The 23,236-nt window shown below is 31.1% G+C and overlaps 1 protein-coding gene across 6 annotated transcripts in view; it reads right to left on the bottom strand.

Moving 5' to 3' along the window:
• LOC110993715 (protein sickie) overlaps positions 1-23,236 on the bottom strand; it is a 116,470-nt gene that overhangs the window by 91,996 nt on the left and 1,238 nt on the right. For 2 of the 6 annotated variants that reach the window (XM_045630279.1, XM_045630278.1), the window contains exon 1: positions 5,677-5,775. The exons of the other annotated variants lie outside the window; for them this stretch is intronic. In XM_045630279.1, coding sequence (XP_045486235.1) covers positions 5,677-5,760 — 84 coding nt within the window. In that variant the 5' untranslated portion in view covers positions 5,761-5,775. Of the gene's footprint in view, positions 1-5,676; positions 5,776-23,236 lie in introns of those variants that run through there. 6 annotated transcript variants of the gene reach the window in all.

Genomic DNA, 23,236 nt, shown 5'->3' on the forward strand with positions numbered 1-23,236 from the left:
CAGAGGGTTGGTTTTAGTAACTAATAAATGAATACACAAGTTTTTATAGTTATATACAGATTTTCGTAAAATCTTTCGAAAACGAAAAGTATTTTTATCTGACACCTTTAAATTGTAACAGCTCACTATGTAGCAACCATTGTTTGGTTATGAATCACGCAAGACATAAAGAAAGATCATTACTGTCAATAATGCACTTATGGGCTTAGTTAGAAGCATGTGTATATATGCATATTTGATGGAATTTAATGATGATGGATATTACGTCATATAGTATCATATATTTCACCAGTTCGTCAAAATATAAATTAAAAAAAATGTTTTTCCCCATATCCTTAACCTAACCTTTCGAGTCGCGAAAAAGAGTGTTAAAAGAACGTTGTTGTGTGTTATATATTTTAATTATGTTAAAAACTTAGACATTTACGAGTTGATTATGATATGACTTATATTTCGATAAGTGGCGTCTTGATTCCTTAAATTGTGCGTAGCTAAGACTTATTTTTGCCTCTTCAAATAAGAAACAGTCACCAATTCAACTGAAGGTCCTTTAAGATTGGAGCGTACCGATTCTAAAAAGGCCGGCATCGCACTCGCGATTCCTGGCATTAAAAGTGAATGTAAAACTTAACATGAGATGAGCCTCCTATCTGTAGTATTTTAAGTGATTTTCGTGTCTCTGTTTTTATGCTGTAAAACCAGTCACGAACACCATCTTGTTCTTCATAAACGTATGATTTGTGTATTCAAACGTGTGAAGTCATTCCATATATGTAGTAAAGTGTGTCCTTAAAAGGATTTAGTCATATTTGCGTCAATTTGCAGGGAATGAGGGCAAGTGGTGGAGTCGCGACAATAAGTCGCCGGTCATGGCTTGAAAAGGTATTAACTCTACTCTCCTTTGATTTCTAGTTTTATATCTGAAGTATGAATATTTCTTATTTTTACAGTTTGACTTATTAGATTATAAATAGCAATAATCAAAAGTAAAATTCATAGAAAATGTTAATAATAATATATTCCTGGGCGATGAACAACACACTGAAATATCCACGCACTTTTCAAATCATTCTAAATCAAGGGTATGTGGACTTTAGAAATTATTATAATCTGTGTTAGAATGATGACATAACAATACATAATTAGGTAGTTATAAAATATATTAAGATAAATGGTTTCAAAGCTCTTTTTAAACCATTTTCTTTTTATTTCCATTACACTCTTAATTGCTGCAATCTGTGAGTGCCATATGAATGTTAGAGTTATAAATCCGGTTAATGCCTGTTTAATATCCACCATAGTAAAAGTTACAACAATTAAATATATATATCGAGTAAGTAATAAAACATCAATATTAGGTTACGTTATGGTATTAGGTTTTCTGTCTTGAGTTGTAAACAAAGTAACGTGTGGCTAGTTAATAATGTGACTAAGGAAAAGAGCCTCTATTGCACGAACTAATGTCTCAACTCATATCGCTTTATTGCGAAAGGCTTTCTCACAGCTGTGCGCTGAGCAATAATAACAGGGGCAAAGAAACCTTACTGATAATAAGACAAATGGCTATAGCAATTTCTTTACAAGTACATCTAGACTTCATGGTTTAATTGATCGATGCCATTAATCCGGAGAGCCTGGGTTTGCGAAAGACCGAGATGGGTGATTTATAACTTTGCATGTGGAAAAAAATTCCACGAAACAGATGTAGAATTTATTTGTGTATACCACGCATTACTAATTTATATTACATTATATATTAATAATACATATATATTATTTCGTAAATGATATTGTCCTATTTGCTGTGTTTTAAATTTCATTATTGATATGGTGAACTTGATCAAGGGTAACAAATGTTAACGAAATATATATAATTGGACTAACAGAAAAATTGTAATTAAACTGTTTAATCATACTCATGTATTGATAGACAAACATAAAATTCGAAAATTGTACTAAGACTAACGAACCCGGAGCTTATAAAAACAATGTTCTTGCCACTGCTGAAAGGGTTTCAATCTGGCGAGTTATTTACTTTGCAAATAATTTCTCTAGCGTTATTATACATTAATTCGGTAGCGGTTACCCCGTAAAATAAACAACTCGAGCGGTACAGCCGTCCCCTGGGTGCAATGTGTGCTGAAGTCTCAATTGTTTATACTTTCCGCTGAATTAATTTTTTAAATAATTTGCTTGCATGCCATGCCATATTATAAAAGTCTCACTTCAAATCATTGTGTAGATCATGATTTTTCGGTTATTTTTTTTTATTTTTGAATATGTAATATAGTGTAACTGTTTTCGGTCTTATTTAGTATATGTAAGTGAATAAGAAAGCTTATAATGACATTAATTCGTTATAAAGAATTTCGATTAAATAAATTTCTGACAGCATAACAAATATTAAAATCTAGTCTATCCAATTTATAATAATTGGAACGGACAACGGAATTAAATACTAATTTATAAAAGCGAACAATTGGGTCAGTCTAGAATCAAGATTATAAATGACTTCACAGTCATTTCCATGTCTTTGACCCCAGTGGTCGGCGAGATTTAACAATGCCTATCCTAAAAATTAAAATGAAAATTGCTTTGTCATATTTTTAAATGTTTTTTGCTACTTCGACTAAAATCATAAGGTATGCCCAATAGACATATTTATAAGAGCAGAAGGACCTTCAGAAATTAGACAATATTTCAAGATTTGAATCTAGCTTTTATCATGAAACAGACCAACTAATTAATATGAATTTATATTTTTGAAATGGACTGGCAAAAATGATTATAAGCTTCCTTACCTTGTGCTTCCTTAGTCAAAATTCTACTAAATCAAGTAATCAATTAAATGGAGAAGGTAATATGTTTGATGCGATGAGGTATCAAACACATTCCGACTCTTCTCATAAAACTACTCTCTTTTATTCATTTACACTTCGTTGCAAGCACGCAGAAAAATAGTACAATTAACATAATAATATTAAAAGGCCTTATTGCTTTCGAGCTATATTTTCCAGGCATCCACTATGAAAAAAAATAGATAAGGTAAGCGCAAAAATATATAACATATACAGTTATTTAAACCAAACTAATGAAACATTGGAAAGCAATTGAAATAAAAATTAAAAGGGTAATAAAAAAATAGAAAAAAAGGATACACAAAAAAATTATTTCACAGATGCATTACGATAATTACAGATCAGTTAGTATAAAACTTAGGGATACGACAGGTAATGCTTGTACAGTAGAGATTCAAAGTAAGATAGAGAAGGAGCAAAGTGGACGGAACGCAGAGAGATGTGGTCGTACTTTGTTAGACCGTTTATTTTCCCGGGTTTAATGAAATACTGTAATTCAAAACCACGAAAGTAACAAATCTATTTTGAAACTATAATGTAACACCATTTGTCCCGTAGTCGTAAATTACACGTCATTTACAAGAACAGGGGAAGGATAAAGATCATTTGCTTAACTGATGTTACGCCTCTGCGTCATGTTGATTCATGATATATCATTTTAATAGTAAATACATTTTGCACAATCATCATTAGTTGGTTAAAAATTTACGTCAATTTTTTTTTTCATAAACCTTTATTTCTTTTATCTGATTAATATATAAAACAAAGTCATTTTATTGGAAAATTTATGGTTTAATACTTTCATGGCGTTTTAGTACTAATAATAATAAATAAAAATAATTCGATTGACGAAAATATAAAAGAAAAATAAAACAATACAATATTTTCATGGGTTTCGTACAAAATATTCAATATTCATCCCGTCGAAACGTAATGACGTATTTAAATAAAGAATCCTAATCGATAATGGCATATTTAAAAGTGAATAATAAAAAAGGATTAATTTATATTTTAGCTGTCAAATGTTAATTGGGTGCGTTCAGAAATTTATTTTTAGCAAACTAAGGAAAATAATAAATGAAACTAGTAAAATAAGTGAAGAAAAGACTTAAAGGTCTCTTTAAGTGTCCATAAAATTAAAAAAAAAGTTAATCCAGATTCAAATTATGTGAGTTTGTCAGAGTTTTGTTAGTCATATTATTTTATAAATATTTACGTCGTTTCATAAAATTAAGTTTGGCAATTCTGTAACATTCATTCACTGTTAGACGATGTGAAATTCGTCGGGTCAACTAGTAATTAATATAAGTTGAAGGAAAAGACCGCGCGGAATATGATATATAAAGCTATCATGTTACTGAGTAAATACAAATTATGCAATATCATAACATTCATTAATACGGTACACGACCTGACCTCATTTAAGCATCGTAAAAAGTTATATCCCTGTTCTGCGTAAAGTAAAACGTAAACAACGCACCTACTCGTCTGGGAATAATTTTGGCGAAGTTCCAACGTAGTAGCAACACAACGTGTAAATAATTTATGGCAACCAATATCGTCTTTAAATAGTGGGTCAAACTGGCGTTTCAATCCTCGGAGGTCCCATATCAGCAACGGGACAAAAAAACTTGTAAGTAAGCTTAAAAGGTTTATGTGTCAGTTGAAAGTATTAGAATTTCGCTGGAATTTAAATAAAATGCCAATATAAGATTAATTCAAATCCTTGACACTCACCGATATATGTATAAATAAAATAATACAATACACCATTTCCTTAATCTATAGTCGATAATTATTACTTTATAAACCTAGTTCTAATTTCAAAATATTAGTTATACATTTACGAATTCATAATAAGAACTCTTTAAAGACTTCATAATAGATTGCACTATACATACAGAACCTGATTAACCCGATCCACCAAAAAACTCAAGCCTGTTCCAATGTTGAGTTAGAAAAATATTTATTGTTAACATTGATCAATATATGCCCTGGCGGAACAATCTTTTGAATGGCTATTCAACAACAAAGGCTCTCCAGAGATCTTTTGTAAGTAACAAGTATGGCACTTCCTCGGTAATATAATATGCAAATAATGTCTGGAAATTGAGTGGAGTATATTATTCGGTAGTTCATTTATATATTATAGTATTTAAGTTTATTAAGAAATTGTCTTTATTAAGGAATTGTAATTACTAGTTGTATCGGAGATACTGATACTATATAATTATAGAAATAACAAACTCATGGTAATTTATGAAACTCTTTAAGTCTAAAAACTTGAGTAGACCTATTATTTTGGCTAATTATAGTTAAAACCGATTGACACAAGTGTGATTATCACAATTTTAAGTTAAAATGGTCTGTTGCTAGATAGCTCGCTAAACGTCAGGCGACTTTTGTAATTTTCATGTAATATATATATTTTTTTTTAAATAAAACGTATTTTTATATATGATCATTAGCTACAGCCCAGGGCCATAGCCTGCTCGAGCAAGAACCGCCAGGTGGTCTGGTGTTGTTCTGCGATTTTTGCTTCCAGTTCGTGATCTCCATGGTTAAGAAGTCCTGTTTTCAAGTCCTGAATATACCTTGCATAATAAAACTAAACTATTTTACTAAAATAAAAGTGATTTTTAATCACTTATATACCTAATTATAACCGTTATAAATGTTTTTTTTACATAGAAGACAGACGAATTATAGAATGGTCCCAGCTACACAGACCCCATGAACTGTTGAACTTTTTATTTAGATAAATACAACTAATTACATTACATACATATCTATATATATATTTACAAATAAGTAATACCTGGACAATAGACCGGGTCTGCCTGGTGACATCATCAGTAGAACCCTGGATAGATCTGGGTGCACGGATACACGTTGGTATCATTTTCACTATAATACACTTACGCACATCGTGAGCATTTTTAATAAATAATTTTCATACATTCTGAGCAATATAAACAATACAGATATTGTTAAATTATTATATATTTATAAAAGTTGTTTATAAATGTTGTTTTAAACTTACGTATGTTAATAAATTGTTAAAGTAATCTATTAATAAAACAAATACAGACAATACTATATATGTTTATGTTCACTGCTTATTCAAACAATTATTGTGTAGTACCTACTACACAATAATTGTTTGCTTAACATAATTGTCTAGAGTCGAAGCAAGCTAGACGTTAAATTATAAAGAGTGAACAAATCAATCAAGCGTAATACATTTTAAAGCACAACTGAAAAAAAATCTTGGAGAGGTTTTCCCTTGTATTTCTTTCCCATTGAAACTTTTTCCACTTTAACACGACCTCTAAAGTTGGATTTTCCTCAAAGCAACAAGTACTAGAAATGTACATTCATACCGTGCGTCACGGACCATGAATGAATGGCTGCGTCTGTAGTGCGATAAACTTTTCTGGGAATATTTACTCTCGTGGCGCTCTGGCCACGTCACAACACGATGTGGAGCGAAGCATATACTGGTTGGTATGTATACTTAGGATGGGATGTATCTTGAATATATTAATATTTATGATTATTATTTTTTTACATAGTTCATACCAATTCCATAAAAAAACGTTACGTTCGTAAGTAGAATTGTATGCAAATAAGTTAGTTAAATATATATTAGTTTCAACTTTTAAAACAAATACACTTTTCTTTAATTAAGATCTAGTGGGGTTATTAAAGGGGTAATGTCTAATGTACATTTATTATATCAACCTCTTTACTATAAACGTAAACTTATTTATAAAAAAATCTTTTATCATATGGTTTCCCATTTAAAAATGGGTATTATTGGTATCATTAAAGTATCTTGTAGCCAACAACTTGTAAGTTATATAATTTTTTTTATAGAACAGCTGATGTTAAGTGATACCGCCGCCCATGGACACTCGGTGCCAGAGGGCTCGCGAGCGCATTGCCGGCCTTTTAAGAATTGGTACGCTCTTTCCTTGAAGGACCCTAAGTAATTATAATTATATGTATCTTACAAATATTGGTTAAATACCAAAATAAGAGACATAATATTATATGAACATGCTAGGAGCATAATATATGCTGCTATATTCTCAGTCCAGCGTTTCTTTGGATAAAACTGGCTGACGTGTACCAACACACCTTTTGTTACACATAACTAACGAGACCACAGCAAATGTAAGATAATTTAAAGATATGCTGTTTCTCTCAAGGCTTAAAACGCTTGTTCAAGAAATAAAATCATTATACAATGTAATACAATTTATTATGGTGTTTTATTAAGAACTATGTATATTGTAATAAACACAAATTGTTCTACTGACACGGCGCAGTTATTAATTGACATAGTTGTTAATGTTACTTTAAAAACATAATAACGATGTAGAATTGTTTCTGTATACTAATTTGGGGACTTCTTGTCCCAAACAATATTTTAAACACATCTTAAAACCCTTAGGAACTACATTCAACCTCTCAAAGTTATTAAATCTACAACTGCATAATCAGGCAGTGTAGGCGCCATAGGATCTATTGAAATTAAAATAAGCTTAGAACAATGACTAAGTACCAATCAGTGGGTGGAATATTTAGTCTCAAATTTATTTTAATTATGCGTTATCCACGAATTTGCGTTAGTCATTGTGTATGGAAGTAGTTATTTAATGAACAATCAAATTTTGTAAGTAATTTCTTCATTGAAAGACGATTGTTGACGATTACTATTATTTAAGTTTAGAAAACATATATATAAGTCTAGAAAATAATAAAAATAAAATTTTAGTGTAGTAATAACAGCACGTTTCGATGTTTTGATAATAAGCTTTAAAATCAATTAAATATATCGAAGACTCCCACGATAAATCCCGGCGTGATATTAGCCTTATAGTAATTATGGGTTGTGTAGTGTGTAGGCACAAACAACACCTACCTATTATTAATATAAACGTGCCTTGTTTACGCAAACTACAATACTTAATTATACACTCCACGGGGCGCAAATAAAATGAGAATTCGGGTGGAGTTTCTTCAATTATTCCATTTTTGGCTACGTCACTCACCAAAACTGATGCCTTTTTTAGGTTAATTCTAGGCGTACAATATTTGTTGATACGGAAAGCGGGCCACGCCATCCAACCCCAATATTATTTAAAAATTTACAGTCAAGAGGCAGAACAGCCACTCGCGGTGGATGTTCGTGTGTAACTTTAACCAAATTGTCATTAATTTTTATTTAGATTCTAGTCTAGTTCTAGTCCCTACATAACATACTCTTTCTAGGTACCAACATCAAAAAAAATTGTAATACTAGCTTCATATACTGAATTTAAAGATTCTTTTTAAATTTAAAGTCGCTAAAATTTTTTAAATAATTTTATTTCGGAACTTCTTCCTCTAATACTTTAATTTTACCTATACGCTAAGTTTGAATTCAGTAATTCTAAATTTAAATTCTCAATGATCAATTTTAAGCGCGACGTATTATATTACCATTATGGAAAACAAAAAAGAAAGGAAGAGGACATAAGTCGTTTCTAGCACGCCTTTGAACTCAGACTTCGTTGGCAAAACGACAAAATCTATTTGCTTTATGCATTAAGATTCACATCTCGAAAAACATTTTTTATTAATTTTCAGTATTAAAAATTTACGCAAGACTTAAGGTTTGTTAACATTGACCACATGTCTATCTCCTTATAGTTAGTAGTTCACAGAAGAATAAAACATTCTTGCGAGAAATTACTTTGTCTGTAAGATAATTATAAACTTTAAACTACGCAATAGATCAGACAAAATTGCGATTAGATCTTGAGTCAGATCTTTTGAATTTCTAGTAAAACAATAGAATTATAGGCGTTTGTATTATATTTATATTCTTAAAACTTTCTTCATTTATTGTTACGTCCTGATTAAACATGAGAGAGTAAATTAATGATTAACAAACCAATTTAACTTGATTAGTATAGTTAACCTATCTAAGCCAATTAAGGTTTTCAATTAAAGAGTTTTTCATAACTGACAGACCATGTTATATGAAAAGAAACAGATATCGATTACAAATCTCTCTCTACTGTGTAAAACTAATATTAGGCAACTTATAAAATTGGATAATTGACAGATAATTGATTTGTCTGACTTCGAAACCACTTTCGACGTAGTTATATTGCGGGTTCATATATAGTTTATATGGCGGGGTATACACAATATTGAAGTCGGATTATAATTATTCAAGTAACATGATAAGCCCACCGTTTAAATAAACATCATTATTGGATCACAAAACACAGGTAAACCAAACAAAAGATAAACAGATCATAATATGAATCCCATATTTAGTACAGTATGTCGTAATAGCGGTAATGTGGCCTAAGCTAATAAAATGATAGTGTTACCAGTCCACATCCGATCTGTTTGTTTACGCCTGTCAAATCGACACAGAGTATTTATAAGCGCGGAAGGTGCGCCAGAGCAATGAACTTTGTGACATAATCGTAAAACAACCATTTTCCTAAGAAATAGGCACGAATACGTCATTATTACAGTAAGGCATTGCCGCGTTTTTATTATAATTTTGTCACGACCATAAACCGGTTCCGAATTAGTATAATTGTATACTTTCAAACTTTGCTATTCTGACAATATAAGTGCAGTATTAGGTTTTAGGCATCTGGACAACTATATTGGATGTGATCCAAGTATTGTGATTAACAAAGAGTCTCACAATATATGAATGTCTATTCGACATAGTTTTAATTAATTACTTTTACACATGTATAAACAGCATTTATAATATTCTCAACCTACATAGGAATAATAATAATTAAAAATGGCTAGATATACTACTAAAACAATGCTGGCAGGATTTGCTTGCTGTATTCCTTATGCTTACTATAATGATTGAAAACATTGATGACAAACACAATTTTTCGAAAATGCGTCAAAAATTGCTTCTTAGAAAAAATATACCTTAATCTCTTCACATAAAAAATCTTATACTACTCAAGTGATAAATACAATAAATATTACTGCACTTAACAAATGCTTTAGTTATCTTACTACGACACGTCAATCATTAAGATTTCTTAACCCTTGGATGCTACAATTGTTACATTGAACATAAAAAAAATATCAAATCCATCGGTACAAGCTTATAAGATCCAGGCCTCAGATTTCTTTATCTGTATCATTTGGTTTTTTTCCTAATAAAAATTAGGGAGCCTAGGTGTATAACTGGTGAATTTACAATTTTCCATTAATTAACCTAATCATCTTTGGCGGAGTATTTAAGTGTTTCCGTTCGGCTTTATAAATAGTCGAGAAGTAGGTAACTGTTTGGACGGCGGACCACATTTGTCAACATCTCACTTTGATTTTGTTTCCAATAGACTACTGTTCCGTTAAACGGATATTGTGAAAATAACTTTTAAACAATCGAATTTGAAGAAAGAGCGAAGTTTAAATTTTAAGTGGAAATTGGGAGTTTTTAATAAATAGTACATCCCTTCAAGGAACACATAAATCTAGTGGTACAACTGTTTTGTTATTTAAACATAGTATATTATAGAAACAGTAATCAATAAGAAGCAAATGTTTTACAATAATTTATACATGTCAAAAAACAAAACGTTAGACGTTATATCAAATAAATGTTAGTATATATTTACAATTCATAATTGTTACATATAGAATTATACATTAACCACCGCTATTTTATGTAAAGCTAGTGCTATAACTAAATAATATTTTATTTGGTGTATAGAAACTGTATACTCAATTAAAAAAATATCGCTTCGAAAGATTAATCAGAATAGTATATATTTCAAAATTCATATAATATATGTAGGACACAGAAACCATATAATACAATATTAAATTTTTGTTGTAACATATATCTTGAAATAATACTTAATTTGCACATTCACAAAAATCAAAGTTTTAATTTGAAACCTTACGTGTCTCTTATCTGTCTTATAAATTAGGAGTACACAAACACGTGTTCTTAATAAATCCTGTCATTGCAATACTTTACATTACAATAAATCGTTAATGTTAGTAATTTATTCCGACCTTAAGTTCTCGTGGATTTATTTCGTGTGTTACCTTTGTTAAAATGATTTATCTTTTACATACGTCAAATACGTTACGATTGCATTTCCTACTAAGGTAATAATTAATGCAGATTATTAAGGTTTCGTTCTTGTAGACAATATTCAGAGAAAACCGATAAAACATTTTACCTCTATTGATAATCCATGTTGCTGAAAACTGTCGTTTGAAATATATAATAAAACTAAAATTAAAATCTTAAAATAACCCTAATAAACCTTTACATTAACAATCAACGTTGTAAACCCATTTATACTGCTCAGAAAATAACAAAACCACAAAACTCGTACAAAATGACATACGTTATAATTAGCACGATGCACGGACGTCGCGCCGTGTACGCGCAACCAGTGCGCGCGCGCACGCCTGACTAAACTGAGATCACAAAAGCTTCAAAAGCTCCAGCAAGTGCTGAAACGCAGACTTTTCAATAAAACTTTTCATTTTAGATCCGGAAATCTACAAACAAAACAATTATAAATTTATTACTTCTAAACAAATTTATAGAATTATTAAGTATATTTGTATAAGTAAATTAAAAGATTTACAGTTTACAGTTTTATCAAATTTCCTATTAATAAATAATGAAGACGTAAAGGCATTCATCGTTGTTGCGCCATTCCTGAAAATAACCAATTGTTACGAATAATAAGATTATGTACATGAAATACAAAAGCTCAAACATATCAGTCGCTACGTTTTTTATGATGTTTTTAAATACAGGTCCTCAGTCGGCACCCTCACACCACCTACGTGTCACGATATTTATCATAAAACCCTTTTGTTAAACCCCCACGTCCGGGTCACTTGACCCGCCGACGTATTTAGATCTTTTGTATACGGGATAAAGAATCGTGACAACTCCGGGACCCGTCAAGTAGTTTAATAAAGTGTCCATTGTCGTAAATATCAATTGGTAAAGATACTAATTCAATATACATTTAGGTCGTACTTACGAAAGTATGGCCGGCTAGTGCATTTTCAATCGGAAAGCGTTATCTGTAGGATCTTCGCTTCAGTTTGTATTAAAAAAATTTAGTTCATCCATCAAACAAGATTGAGAAAAATACGCAATAAATTTAATTAAGAAAACTTAATGATTACACCTCACTTGTACTTTTGAAATATCTACATTATTATTATAATTTATTTATTCTACGTAAGAATTGATTCGTATGTAATATTTATTCCAGTTTATTCAATATTCTTAACTAAAATTGAACAACTGACAAGTTAGTTTATCATTAGCTTAACTTTAACTGTTATGTTTCCCTCATTTTAAAAAATCATGAGTTAAACTTTAGGTAAGAAAACGATGTCTAAAATCGGATATTTGATGCAGTTCCAATATCAAAGAGATTTCATTAGCTCATAATAATTTATTAGAACACATGGCCGTTTCTAAGAGCTGTTTTGTATTTAATTGTGTATTTTTATTTTACCGGACAAACATTATGCCTTCTAATATACACGTAGTATATAATTTTTGTGATTCTTTAGTAAAATTATTACTTGCCGTATTATTACTTGTTAATTATATGGGAAGTTAATAACCTTTACGTACATTTAAATAATATAATCTTAAATAAATAATACTTATTTTACCACTATTGTTTGTTTTGATTACCTCTTTATTTAAGGCAGTTTTTAGTGTTTGATCTGATTTCCCGATATAACTTCGCAGCGCAGGTGAGACGGAAAAGCTGATCTAATTTTGTTTCTCTTATTTCACCATAACGATTTATTTTCGTTAAACAGTTTAATGTACCATCAAAAAACGTATTTCAGTAAACGATTTTTAAATTTTAAATATCATGTTATTATTGCTAGTGGGCTTCCGACAGGTACCGAAAATAAGCTGGTTTTTTTAATCGACTTTACTTTAAGGTAGTTCGTTTTTTCTGTCGTGTTATTTTTATATGCTCTTCCGCCACAGTATCGATTCGGATTTTATTAGTCCCATACAAAAGGTATTGTATATTTGTTTAAATCACCTAAAACACCTCATCAAAGTCTTAAACATTATATATTATAAAAACGTTTAAATCCTCGATATAGCTCCTTTATGGTCGTAGATCAAAAATAAACAGGGCGTACGTGCTAAAAATCAATGAAACGACTACTACTGTAAACCTTCTTACATAGTAGGAGCTTGGCCTAGTGACAATTTGTAAGCAGGTTTGTCTAACGAAATCCATGAATACATACTTGATTATTAGCCTATTACGATTTTGAACCCGTACAGTAAAACTAGACTACTTATAGATTAATCTCCCTTTGGCATACAAGGCCATTGATTAAGTAATATTGTTGTTTAAAGCTTATTAGTGCAGTTTGAAGTCAGCCTTTTTTTGTAGGACTTGAAATTAATTTATATTATTAATTTCAAGTCCTACAAAAACCAATTTGAATTCACAAATACGAAATTTGAATTGTATGTGTGTTGAATAAGCGGTACATAAATGCGCTGCACCGAAATGAATCTGGGTTTATTGCAATGTCTAATTATATTTTGTTTGATATAAGACTATTAATATTTGGACGCTGTAATATTTTGTACCGGCAGTGCTGTTTAATTGGTTTATTTTTATTTGGTTACCTATTGATTATAATACATAGATATTAAACACTATGTCTAGTTACTATAACACATGTTTTGCTCAGCACATAACGAAAGCCCTGCCCTCTCTTCCTATCTCGGTGTAAAAATAATTATCAGTAAAAAATAAAATAAAATATTTATATCAACTAAATATAATAAAAATGTGATTAAAAATTCTCCACTTTTCTGGAAAGTACAGATTTTTTTATTTTGATTACCCACTGTTGACTGTCAATCGATATGTAATGATCGACCATTTTACCAGAATTTTAAAATATGAAAATTTAAATTGTCGTCGTTTATTTCAAGACAATCAAGAAAAATCTCTTACGAATTCTATTGATTTCGCCACTGAGACAGGCTCTAAACGGGTAATTAGACGTGACTTATTGAGAGATGCGCAATTAACCACTGAGCTAACACTGTAAATAATATAGTCAGCTGGAATTGGCCGTTTATTGTGGCCAATTCCACGATAGTGCTATGAAAAATACTATGCTGGCCTAAACTAGACTTTGTTATACTAAACCACATAATGATTGGGCTTATAGTAAATTACAAGTAGGAAGTAGAATAATAATAGATGACTCACCAAGTGACTCAGGTCACTAGAAATAGAATTCATTGAAATCCGAACTGAAACTGTACTTTCAGCCATTATCAAAACTGACTCACAATCCCACAGACTTCTTCGAAAACGCTAAATCTTTTTAAATATGTTTTGGCGATCCGGTATACTGCGATTACATCTGCGTCAACAAAGTATAAAATACAAAAGGGATGTTTTAAATCATACGAATTAAAATTTGTAAATGACACATACAAGAAATGAAAAATGTTTCATGGCGTGTTAACTTGGTCAGGAAACAAAACATGATAGTATTTTCAATACAATATATACATATATCTAGTCACGAAAGCCTTGGGAAAATTGAACTGGTCCCGTGAACCTCTCACGGATCTCTGGACTGTCACAGGTTGACTTGGGTGGGTTTTTAATATTTTGGAGAAATCAATAATTCCTATGGACATGACATTTTGCCTCTACTATATAATAGAGTACCCTCAAGATTAGAGATTCCGTTGGGGTTAGTCCAAGGGTCTCTTCATCATCAGATCGACTCTAAAAGTGGACGAAAGCGTTGATACTTATGTGGATGGTGTACGAAATGATATTCAAGGGAGTGAGCAGTTGATGATGCGATCTACCGCGATATCCTCTTAATAGAGACTTTGAACCGCGTTGTACGAAAATATTTGAAGCTTTCTACTTCAGACTACGATTTCATAACAGTGGCAAATTACAAAAGAAAAAAAATTAATGCGTTTTTATGTGATAATATACGTTTTAAAGTGGTTTTTGCGTGATTTCCATTATTTTTATTCTAAAACCAATACTAGCTTTGAACCTTACACTTTCTGGGAGATATTTAGGGTTCATTTAAAATTCGGGATAGGTGATTCAACGGCCTGACTCATTCTTCGTGAGATGTATGAGAAAGCAGGTCATCTATTTAGATCTTATTTACAAGACCTTCCAATTTATCGAAATCCCAGTGAAAGTACCCAATGTATTGGCACTAATAATTTTAATTTATAATCCTTTAACTATCTTCTTATAGGAGCTAGGCTGACGAGCATTTTCTTTATCTTAACTATTTAGCAGTGTTGGCCTTGTGCTTTCAGAGTGTAAATCACTGAGATTATAGGTTTGAATTCCGGCTGTGCACCTGTGACTATAAGTCTACGTGTCTATTTAACATGAGATCATAAATAGAAGGAGATAGAGAAGGATGGAAGAAACATCGTGAGGATACTGGCATGAAATAAAACGCAAAAAGTCCACGGCGTGTTACAGGCACTGTGTGTGTCTGTATTCTCAAAAGATTATTTAAAAAAAATTATCATGAAAAATCTGAGGCCCAGACATTAAATGTTTTTTTTTTAATAAGCATTAGCCGACTACTCAAACGTCAGATGCTTAATAAATTCCTGACATGACCTGTTACTCACAGCGAGATTCTTTACACCACACAACTCAACGTAGCTTGTGTCTCCAACAATTAATGATCTTAATAGTTCATAAAATTACTATAATGCCTCAAATAGTATGATTGCCCTTATCACTTTGGTATCAATAGACATGACAAATATGTTTTAACTGAATTAGGTTTGTACGTTTATGAAAAAGTGTTAATAGAACCAAAACGCCTCCCTACTTGTTTGTCTATTTCTATTTAGTAGTTAAAAGATTAAAAAATCAATTAGAATAATTCTAATTTCCTAATTCGCTTATATATATAATGATTTGATCAAATGTTAAGAAATGCTCAATCATTCCTTTGAACCAGCCAACTAACAATTTTAATTCGATTTATTGACTCTATTGTCACCAATCGAACGGAGACATGTCTGATTTAATTTATTTTTCATTCCACTCAATTTAGTTTTAAAGACCCTACATAATCGAGTTGCAACAATCAACAAGCCATAAATCAAAATAATAGTGTACTCAAAACAATTACGCCCTCAAACGCTTGAATGGAAGAGGCGTACCCGTAATTTAAAACATTAAGGGTGTGAAAGTCGTTATTTAAAGGAAATGGAAAATGCTGTTTCCGGAACACTTGTGGTTTTGAATTCTAAATTTAAAAATATTTATTCGTGCAATTGACATTATAGGATAGGAAAATACCAAGTAAGGATTAATACCTAAGGATCATATACTTTGTAAATGACTATTTACATTTCGCACTGTTATAGGTATAGAATATATTCTCGAATTTTCGCACATTGCATTCATTTATCAAACACATCCCAACAAAACTGAGCAATCACAGGTTGTTATATATTTGTAACTTCAATTGTTTGTTTCGCATATTATTTGCATATGGCTGTGTTAGTTGCGGGCTAAATGAATTTCAAAGTTGCATAACAATTGCAATAGAAGGTTTGTTAAAACAACTAGCAGTACTGTGAAGTAAGAGAGTTATTAAACAATGATCGCCATTTTCAAAGTAAATAAGTTACATTTGTTTTATATAGACATTTCTTGTTATAAGTATCCTTTTTTTAAGTATCTTACTTAATATTAAACATTCGTTTTAATGTTGTGAGAGAAGTGACATTCAGTGTGCAACTCTCAACGTAAGGTTGGACCCCGGCTGTGCACCAATTGACTTTCTTTCAATATGTGAATTAATCATTCAGTCGAACGATGAAAGAAAACATCGTGAGTAAACCGAAATGCTTGCCTTTAACCGAAAAAAAGTCGAGGGCGTACGTCAGGCACAGACGGCCGATCCCCTACTTGCCTATTAGATTAAGATCATGAAACAGATACAGAAATCTGAGGCCCAGACCTAAAACGATTGTAGCACCATTGATTTTCTACACATGTCGATAAATTTGAGGTTCATACATCGATGTATTATTTAATTAGAAATTCATTCTCTAAACATTTTCAGTGTTATCCAGGTATTACTGAAAAGTTCACTAGTTCGCAAACGTTTTGTACTGACAATTAACTGATTCAAAGCACGACACACAACGGTAAGCCAATTAAACGACTCAAAATGTAATAAACCGTTCATTAAGCGCGATGCGAATACAAATAATTTAATGTAAAATGTATAAGCACGTAGGTCATTAGTAGGTTACATTCGACTCATGTTTTTGTCGGTAGCTTAGAAGGGGAAGCATAAAAGTGTGAATATCTGTTTTAACAGGTTTTACATATTATTACTATGCTACGAGATTAAAAAAATATTATTAAATAATCGTAAATCAATCGTTTGGTTAAAACCTGAAAATTTTTAAAAAATATGTGTTTTAATCAATAACAAAACCTTTCAGGCTTATATTTTTTATATGTAATTAACATTTGCCGAAGACTTATCATGTGAAGAGGTTGATAACATGAAGAACATATATGTATTAAGGCTTATTTCTTTGTGTGCTTAAAATTATAAAATGATGACTCATAACAGTGTGAATAAGATAGATATTGCATGCCTGGTTCACTAATAATGTCTGGCTTGCTTCAGCTAATTTTCCGAAAGTCAATAGGCTCAAACAACACAAGCGAAATAAGACTATACTATTGTCTTAACATTGTCGCAGTAATAATAATAATATTATAATAATGTTTGTTTTAAATCATTAAGTAATACGTTGGAACGTACGAACCAACAAACGTTTTCTCTCGTTTAGAATGAGATGCTGTAAGTAATTTGCCTGCTAAGCTATCGTATACTGGTTATTGAACCATCCATACATGATATAAAATTTTATTGCTATTATATAATTCAATGCAATTAGACTCACTAAATGAACTGTGAGAAATTCTTTACAATGCGGGTTCATCATCGTTCGTTAATATTTTGAAATTATAAATAATGTATTATTTTTTAACTAAATCAATAATATCAGTATAATATCAAAGTTATAGTTTAGCTTTTAAGTTTTTAAGACCCAAAGTGAGCCAAGAAACAAAAAAACAGCCACCAACGATATACTTAAAATTATGTATACGTATATTGGTTTTGAACAGACATAATCATAGATGTAATAAAAGTTGTCTACCATACCATACCAACAATGTATATACACATACCAACGTTAGAATGTAAGCTAATTTTGCATTAAAATCAATCTAGCCAAATCTAGATTCTAAATGGACACAGATGTTGTTACAGTGCGGTTGTGTTGTCAATTTTAATTCATAATAATTGACATACAGTAATTGGACCGTACTGCGTTTTGAAACTTGATATATTCAATAGCACTTTAAATTAAGAACTGACTCACTTTTATTATTATCTGAACAATACTTTTTTTAACACAATAAGTGACAGTAATGTTGCTGTCCTTTCTCAAAAGCTGGCAACGCACCCACAAAAACGGAAATCAATGGACTGCAATTGACGTTTTTGGGCGTCTCGTAGGCTCGTTTGTTACTTAAAAAAAACAAAAATCTAATTCCCTATATAATTTGGATTTGAGCGTCGTTGGGCGTAGTTTTGAAATAACTATCTATGTACGATTATGTATATATATATGGATGATGTATAACTAACTATGTATGATTAGTTCTAAGGTTTATCCGAGAATGAATATAATTATTGCTCATCAGCCTTTCAAGAGTGAGCATGAGACTAACCGAGACTATGTGTAGTAATCGGTTCTTGATAAAATGGCAGTAATATACTTTTAGTCAATTTTGTTATAGGACATGTTTGTAATATTTATATTAAAACTAAAAACATGTGATGTTTATCAATCAATGAATGATTGTAGTTTATATTCATTCAGCGTATAACAAATCGCCATTCACGCGAACGAAAGAATGGTGTGATACACGACTTCATTGACTATGGTTATTTATTACTGATATATTCCTAATGTCTGCGCTTCCTCGTATTTACATCATATGTGATTTTACTTTTCTATGATTTTATATTGGAAAAGATAAACAAGATATTGACCTCGACAGAATGTAAAGTAACATTTGTAATGTATGTGAAAATAATATTTACTGATTACGACATTAAAATGTTTTTTTTTAATAATTATAAGTATTTTTATGTAGTTTTCTGAACACTAGATAAACACTCTTCTGAAGAAAAGTTATACATTATATGCATTGCATATAAATGCAACATGATCGTGGTCTAAGAATAGCTCGTAAGCTGTCTGAAAACCTAATTATTGACGTTTATAATATAGTATTAGCGTATGAAACTAATGTGTCTCATAAGAAACAAGTATTCAACATGAACCTTTAGCTGAAAGGATTTAGGCCATTGCCAAGCAATATTGTATGCAAAAGCAAGTTCGTAAATACTAAAAGTCATGATGATATCTGAGATATTAAGTAAAACTGCAAAATAAAAGCTTTTCTATTTGCTTTGTTCGTAATGCGAAAACAATAGGGGAATTCACGTAGAAGCCGCAGGACCCTTCGTCTATTTCGAATAGACATATATATTATGTATCTATTGTCTTGAAATAATATTTTTTCATTTAAACATGACGGTACTAAGTTGATGTTCATATTTATTTTTAAATAAATGTAAATAAATAAACGAAAATGAATAAAATATCTTTAACTTTAGAAAATATGAACAATTGAATTCTTAGCAATTATTCTTAACATAGACATGTTGTACTAGTTGTACTAATTTACAATGAACGTAAGACTAAATATATAAATTCTGATCTATAGATATATCATAACCTTTAATCACGGGTTTCCCAGTTGCTTGTACGATCTAATAAAACTTTACGTGTATTGGATACCGAGAATTAATTCCGTGCATGCCCAAAGGCATACGCGTTCCTGTGTTACAATGAGTCCTTACTAAAGGTGCTAAAGTCTGGTTCACACGGGGGCCACTATAGAGAGATAATTTAAAACAACTAACTATATTTTTAATTATTATATGTATTGATTATATATGAGCAGTGTTGGCCTAGTGGCTTCAGCGTGCGACTCTCATTCCTGAGATCGTAGGTTCGATCCTCGGCTATTCACCAAGGGATTTTTTTTCTATATACGCATTTAACATTTGCTCGAACGGTGAAGGAAAACATCGTGAGGAAACCGACATCTCTTAGACCCAAAAAGTCGACGACGTGCGTCAGGAACTGGAGGCTGATCACCTACTTGCCTATTAGATTTAAAAATGATCAATGAACAGTTTCAGAAATCTGAGGCCAAGACCTAAAGATGTTGTAGCGCCACTGATTTATTTTATTTATGTATTGATTATATGTTATCGCATTTTAAATAAACCTAATTTATATAGTTGATTATATATATTATATTTCCTTTTTCAGTTACCGCATTCTTTATTGCTGCACGGAGAAAGGTATGCAAGGTGTTGCATACCTTTCTCCATACCCTCATCTGTTCAGCAAGCATACGCTCTTTTGAAATACTAGGGCCGGAAAGGACCTTAACATGGTCGGTGCGAATAGGGGATTAGCCTCGAGGACTCGTGCCTACTCCACCGGCCATTTCATTCTTTTTTTAATTTATCAAAACGCCTTCGTACTATACTTATATCCAAAGAAGCTCTGAATACTTTGGTAACACACTGAAGACGTTGTATCTTGTATTTTTTTTATAGTATTATTTTTTACTAATTACTAAATTGAAAGCGTACTAATATTTGGGTTACAATTAAATAACAGTACAAATTTCAGAAACGATTGGAAGCTTAATACGCATATAAATAAATAGTTAAATTAGACAGAAGTTTTTGTTACATTAATTTTACAAATGAATGTATGAGATATGTTAGTATATAAGATATGCGTCGAAACTAAGAACTCGTAAGAAGGAGTATAGATCTAATAAACGTATGGTATTAAGTTCTATACCGAAATACGTCTTAAAATCCGTTTTAAAATTCGAACCAACATGTGTGTTGTGAGCTCACCTTAACCGTCCGTCAGAGAGCACATTCCATTGCAATTTTGGGAAGGATCAGGCCACCTGTCCACAATCCTAACATGCCAACAACAATTTATTCGATCAGGATGACCACACTTTGTGAAATGACGTCACCAACAACATACCAATTGTTATTGTTCATTTATTGGAACGGCTGTGACATTAACTTCAAGGATGTGCCCTAGATATTAAATAAAGATTAGATGACATTTAAATCTCTCAGTTAATGATGCGTTGTCAAATTATTTAAAAGCTCTGCCAGCTTTGGAATTACCGTTAAAACTTAATCTTACATACGGTTTTTGTAGCACAAATAAAACGCGAATTGCTTTTTATAGATATAATAACGACTATAAAAGTAACATCTCTTCGTTATTTTAAATACGTAATGATACATTTTTATACCAAACAAATATGAAAAATATATGCGTTTAAGTCTTAATTTCACAATATTGTATGCATATTTAATGCATAGTTTGTTCGTTTCCTCTCTTGAAAACATTGCAGCGGACATTTTGAAACCCGAAGCGTTGGTCACTAAGTTTTATCAATTTTTTTCAATATCTGTTTTGCTTTTAGTAACATTGTTCTAAAGTTAAGTACTAATATTCTACGCCTGGCAGATGTACAAAAATTCTGAGAAGGGAATGATGTATCAGCCTGTTGTAATCAAGGTTTTAGGTATGATTATGTAAATTATTAGTACTTCAAAGTACTGTAGGTGACGTATAAGTTACCAAATACGTCACTAGCAGCCATCATGACCCCTCAATGCACCCCAACATCCTCTATATAATTAGCCAAAGATGCTTTCCAAAGCATTCATGTGATCTTAGATCCGAATGAACATGTCAATAGTAATTACCTCACCCCTGAGAAATCTGACGTGGTGTTCAGTCTCTTGTTAGGAATGATATCTATACGATAAGTATAGCTAAAATATATTTGAAAAATTGATTGAATCTGTTGAAGTGAGTTGAATGGAATAATTAAAATCATTCTCGATTGTCAAAAAGATCTCAAGCATTATGTCTCACTTGTTAGAGTGAGAGACAATTAAAGATGCTTTTTAAACAAAAGCTTATCGCAATTATCATAATACCTCATCGAAAGACTATTAGGATCTAAGCTATGATAAAACGAATACAAAATTACTGGCAATAAATCTCAATTCGCACTCAATGTGCGTATAACACATCTATCACTCCATAAATAGAGTATAAAAATAAGAAATGGCCACATTATTTGTTCGATGGGGTGAATAAATAATACGTTCTCTGTCACGAAAACAAAAGAGACTCGTTCATCAGCTGGGGAGTGACAAATATATTCTATAGTCTAAATAAATATTATTTTCCGTAGTACTACAAAAATGCTTGTTGAATGTTGGGATCTGGGGGATTGTTAAGAAATTATTTAACATATTAACTCCTGCATATAAGATTTATAGATATATATTATAAGATAATTTTAAATCGTTAGAAAGTTTAAGTAATTATACAGATATCGAAAGATCACAGACGTGCAATATTGAAATTTTATTTAGTAGAAGAGGCCGAATTGAACGCTTTGAAAGTATAAACTTATATTTTGTATTATTAAGGTTGGAAAACAAAATCAAATAAATTATATATAATTTAAACAATTAAATTAATCGTAATAAAAAACTAATACAATTTCTAAATAAAATCTGAGCGGTATACTTATTTTCGGTAACTTTTTCTTGATCTGTGCATTTCGCATCTTGAGGTAAAATGGTGGAGAGTCGAGGGTGGCGAGACGGCTAATTCGATATTATTGTGAGCAAAATGTCGGAAGAGATTTTCTTTGAACAGAAAAACCATTTGCAATTTATTTCGGCCCAGCTGCTTTTTTATCTCGCTCAATATTTATGCTAACCGTAATATCGTTTTTCCTGTATTTTGCGGTTATACTTACATTTTCTATATATAAGTCGATTAGTTATTGGTTGGTTGTATAAAGTTTATTTCAAAAATAATGCATCACTTATGTATTATAAATAACGCCTGATAAGTAAATTTCAGCAAATTAAATCTGTACTTTCTTATCAGAAAGCTGTTTTCAATTAGTATTTTTTTTATAATACATGAAACCTTTATTTATGCATTTAAGTATTCTATGAAGTTAAAAGAATTCACAACACACACACATGAAAATGAAAGTACAGGAGAGCAAAATAAATTCCCATTT

Source organism: Pieris rapae, chromosome 12 (genome assembly GCF_905147795.1).
Source record: "Pieris rapae chromosome 12, ilPieRapa1.1, whole genome shotgun sequence".
NCBI classification, from domain to species: domain Eukaryota; kingdom Metazoa; phylum Arthropoda; class Insecta; order Lepidoptera; family Pieridae; genus Pieris; species Pieris rapae.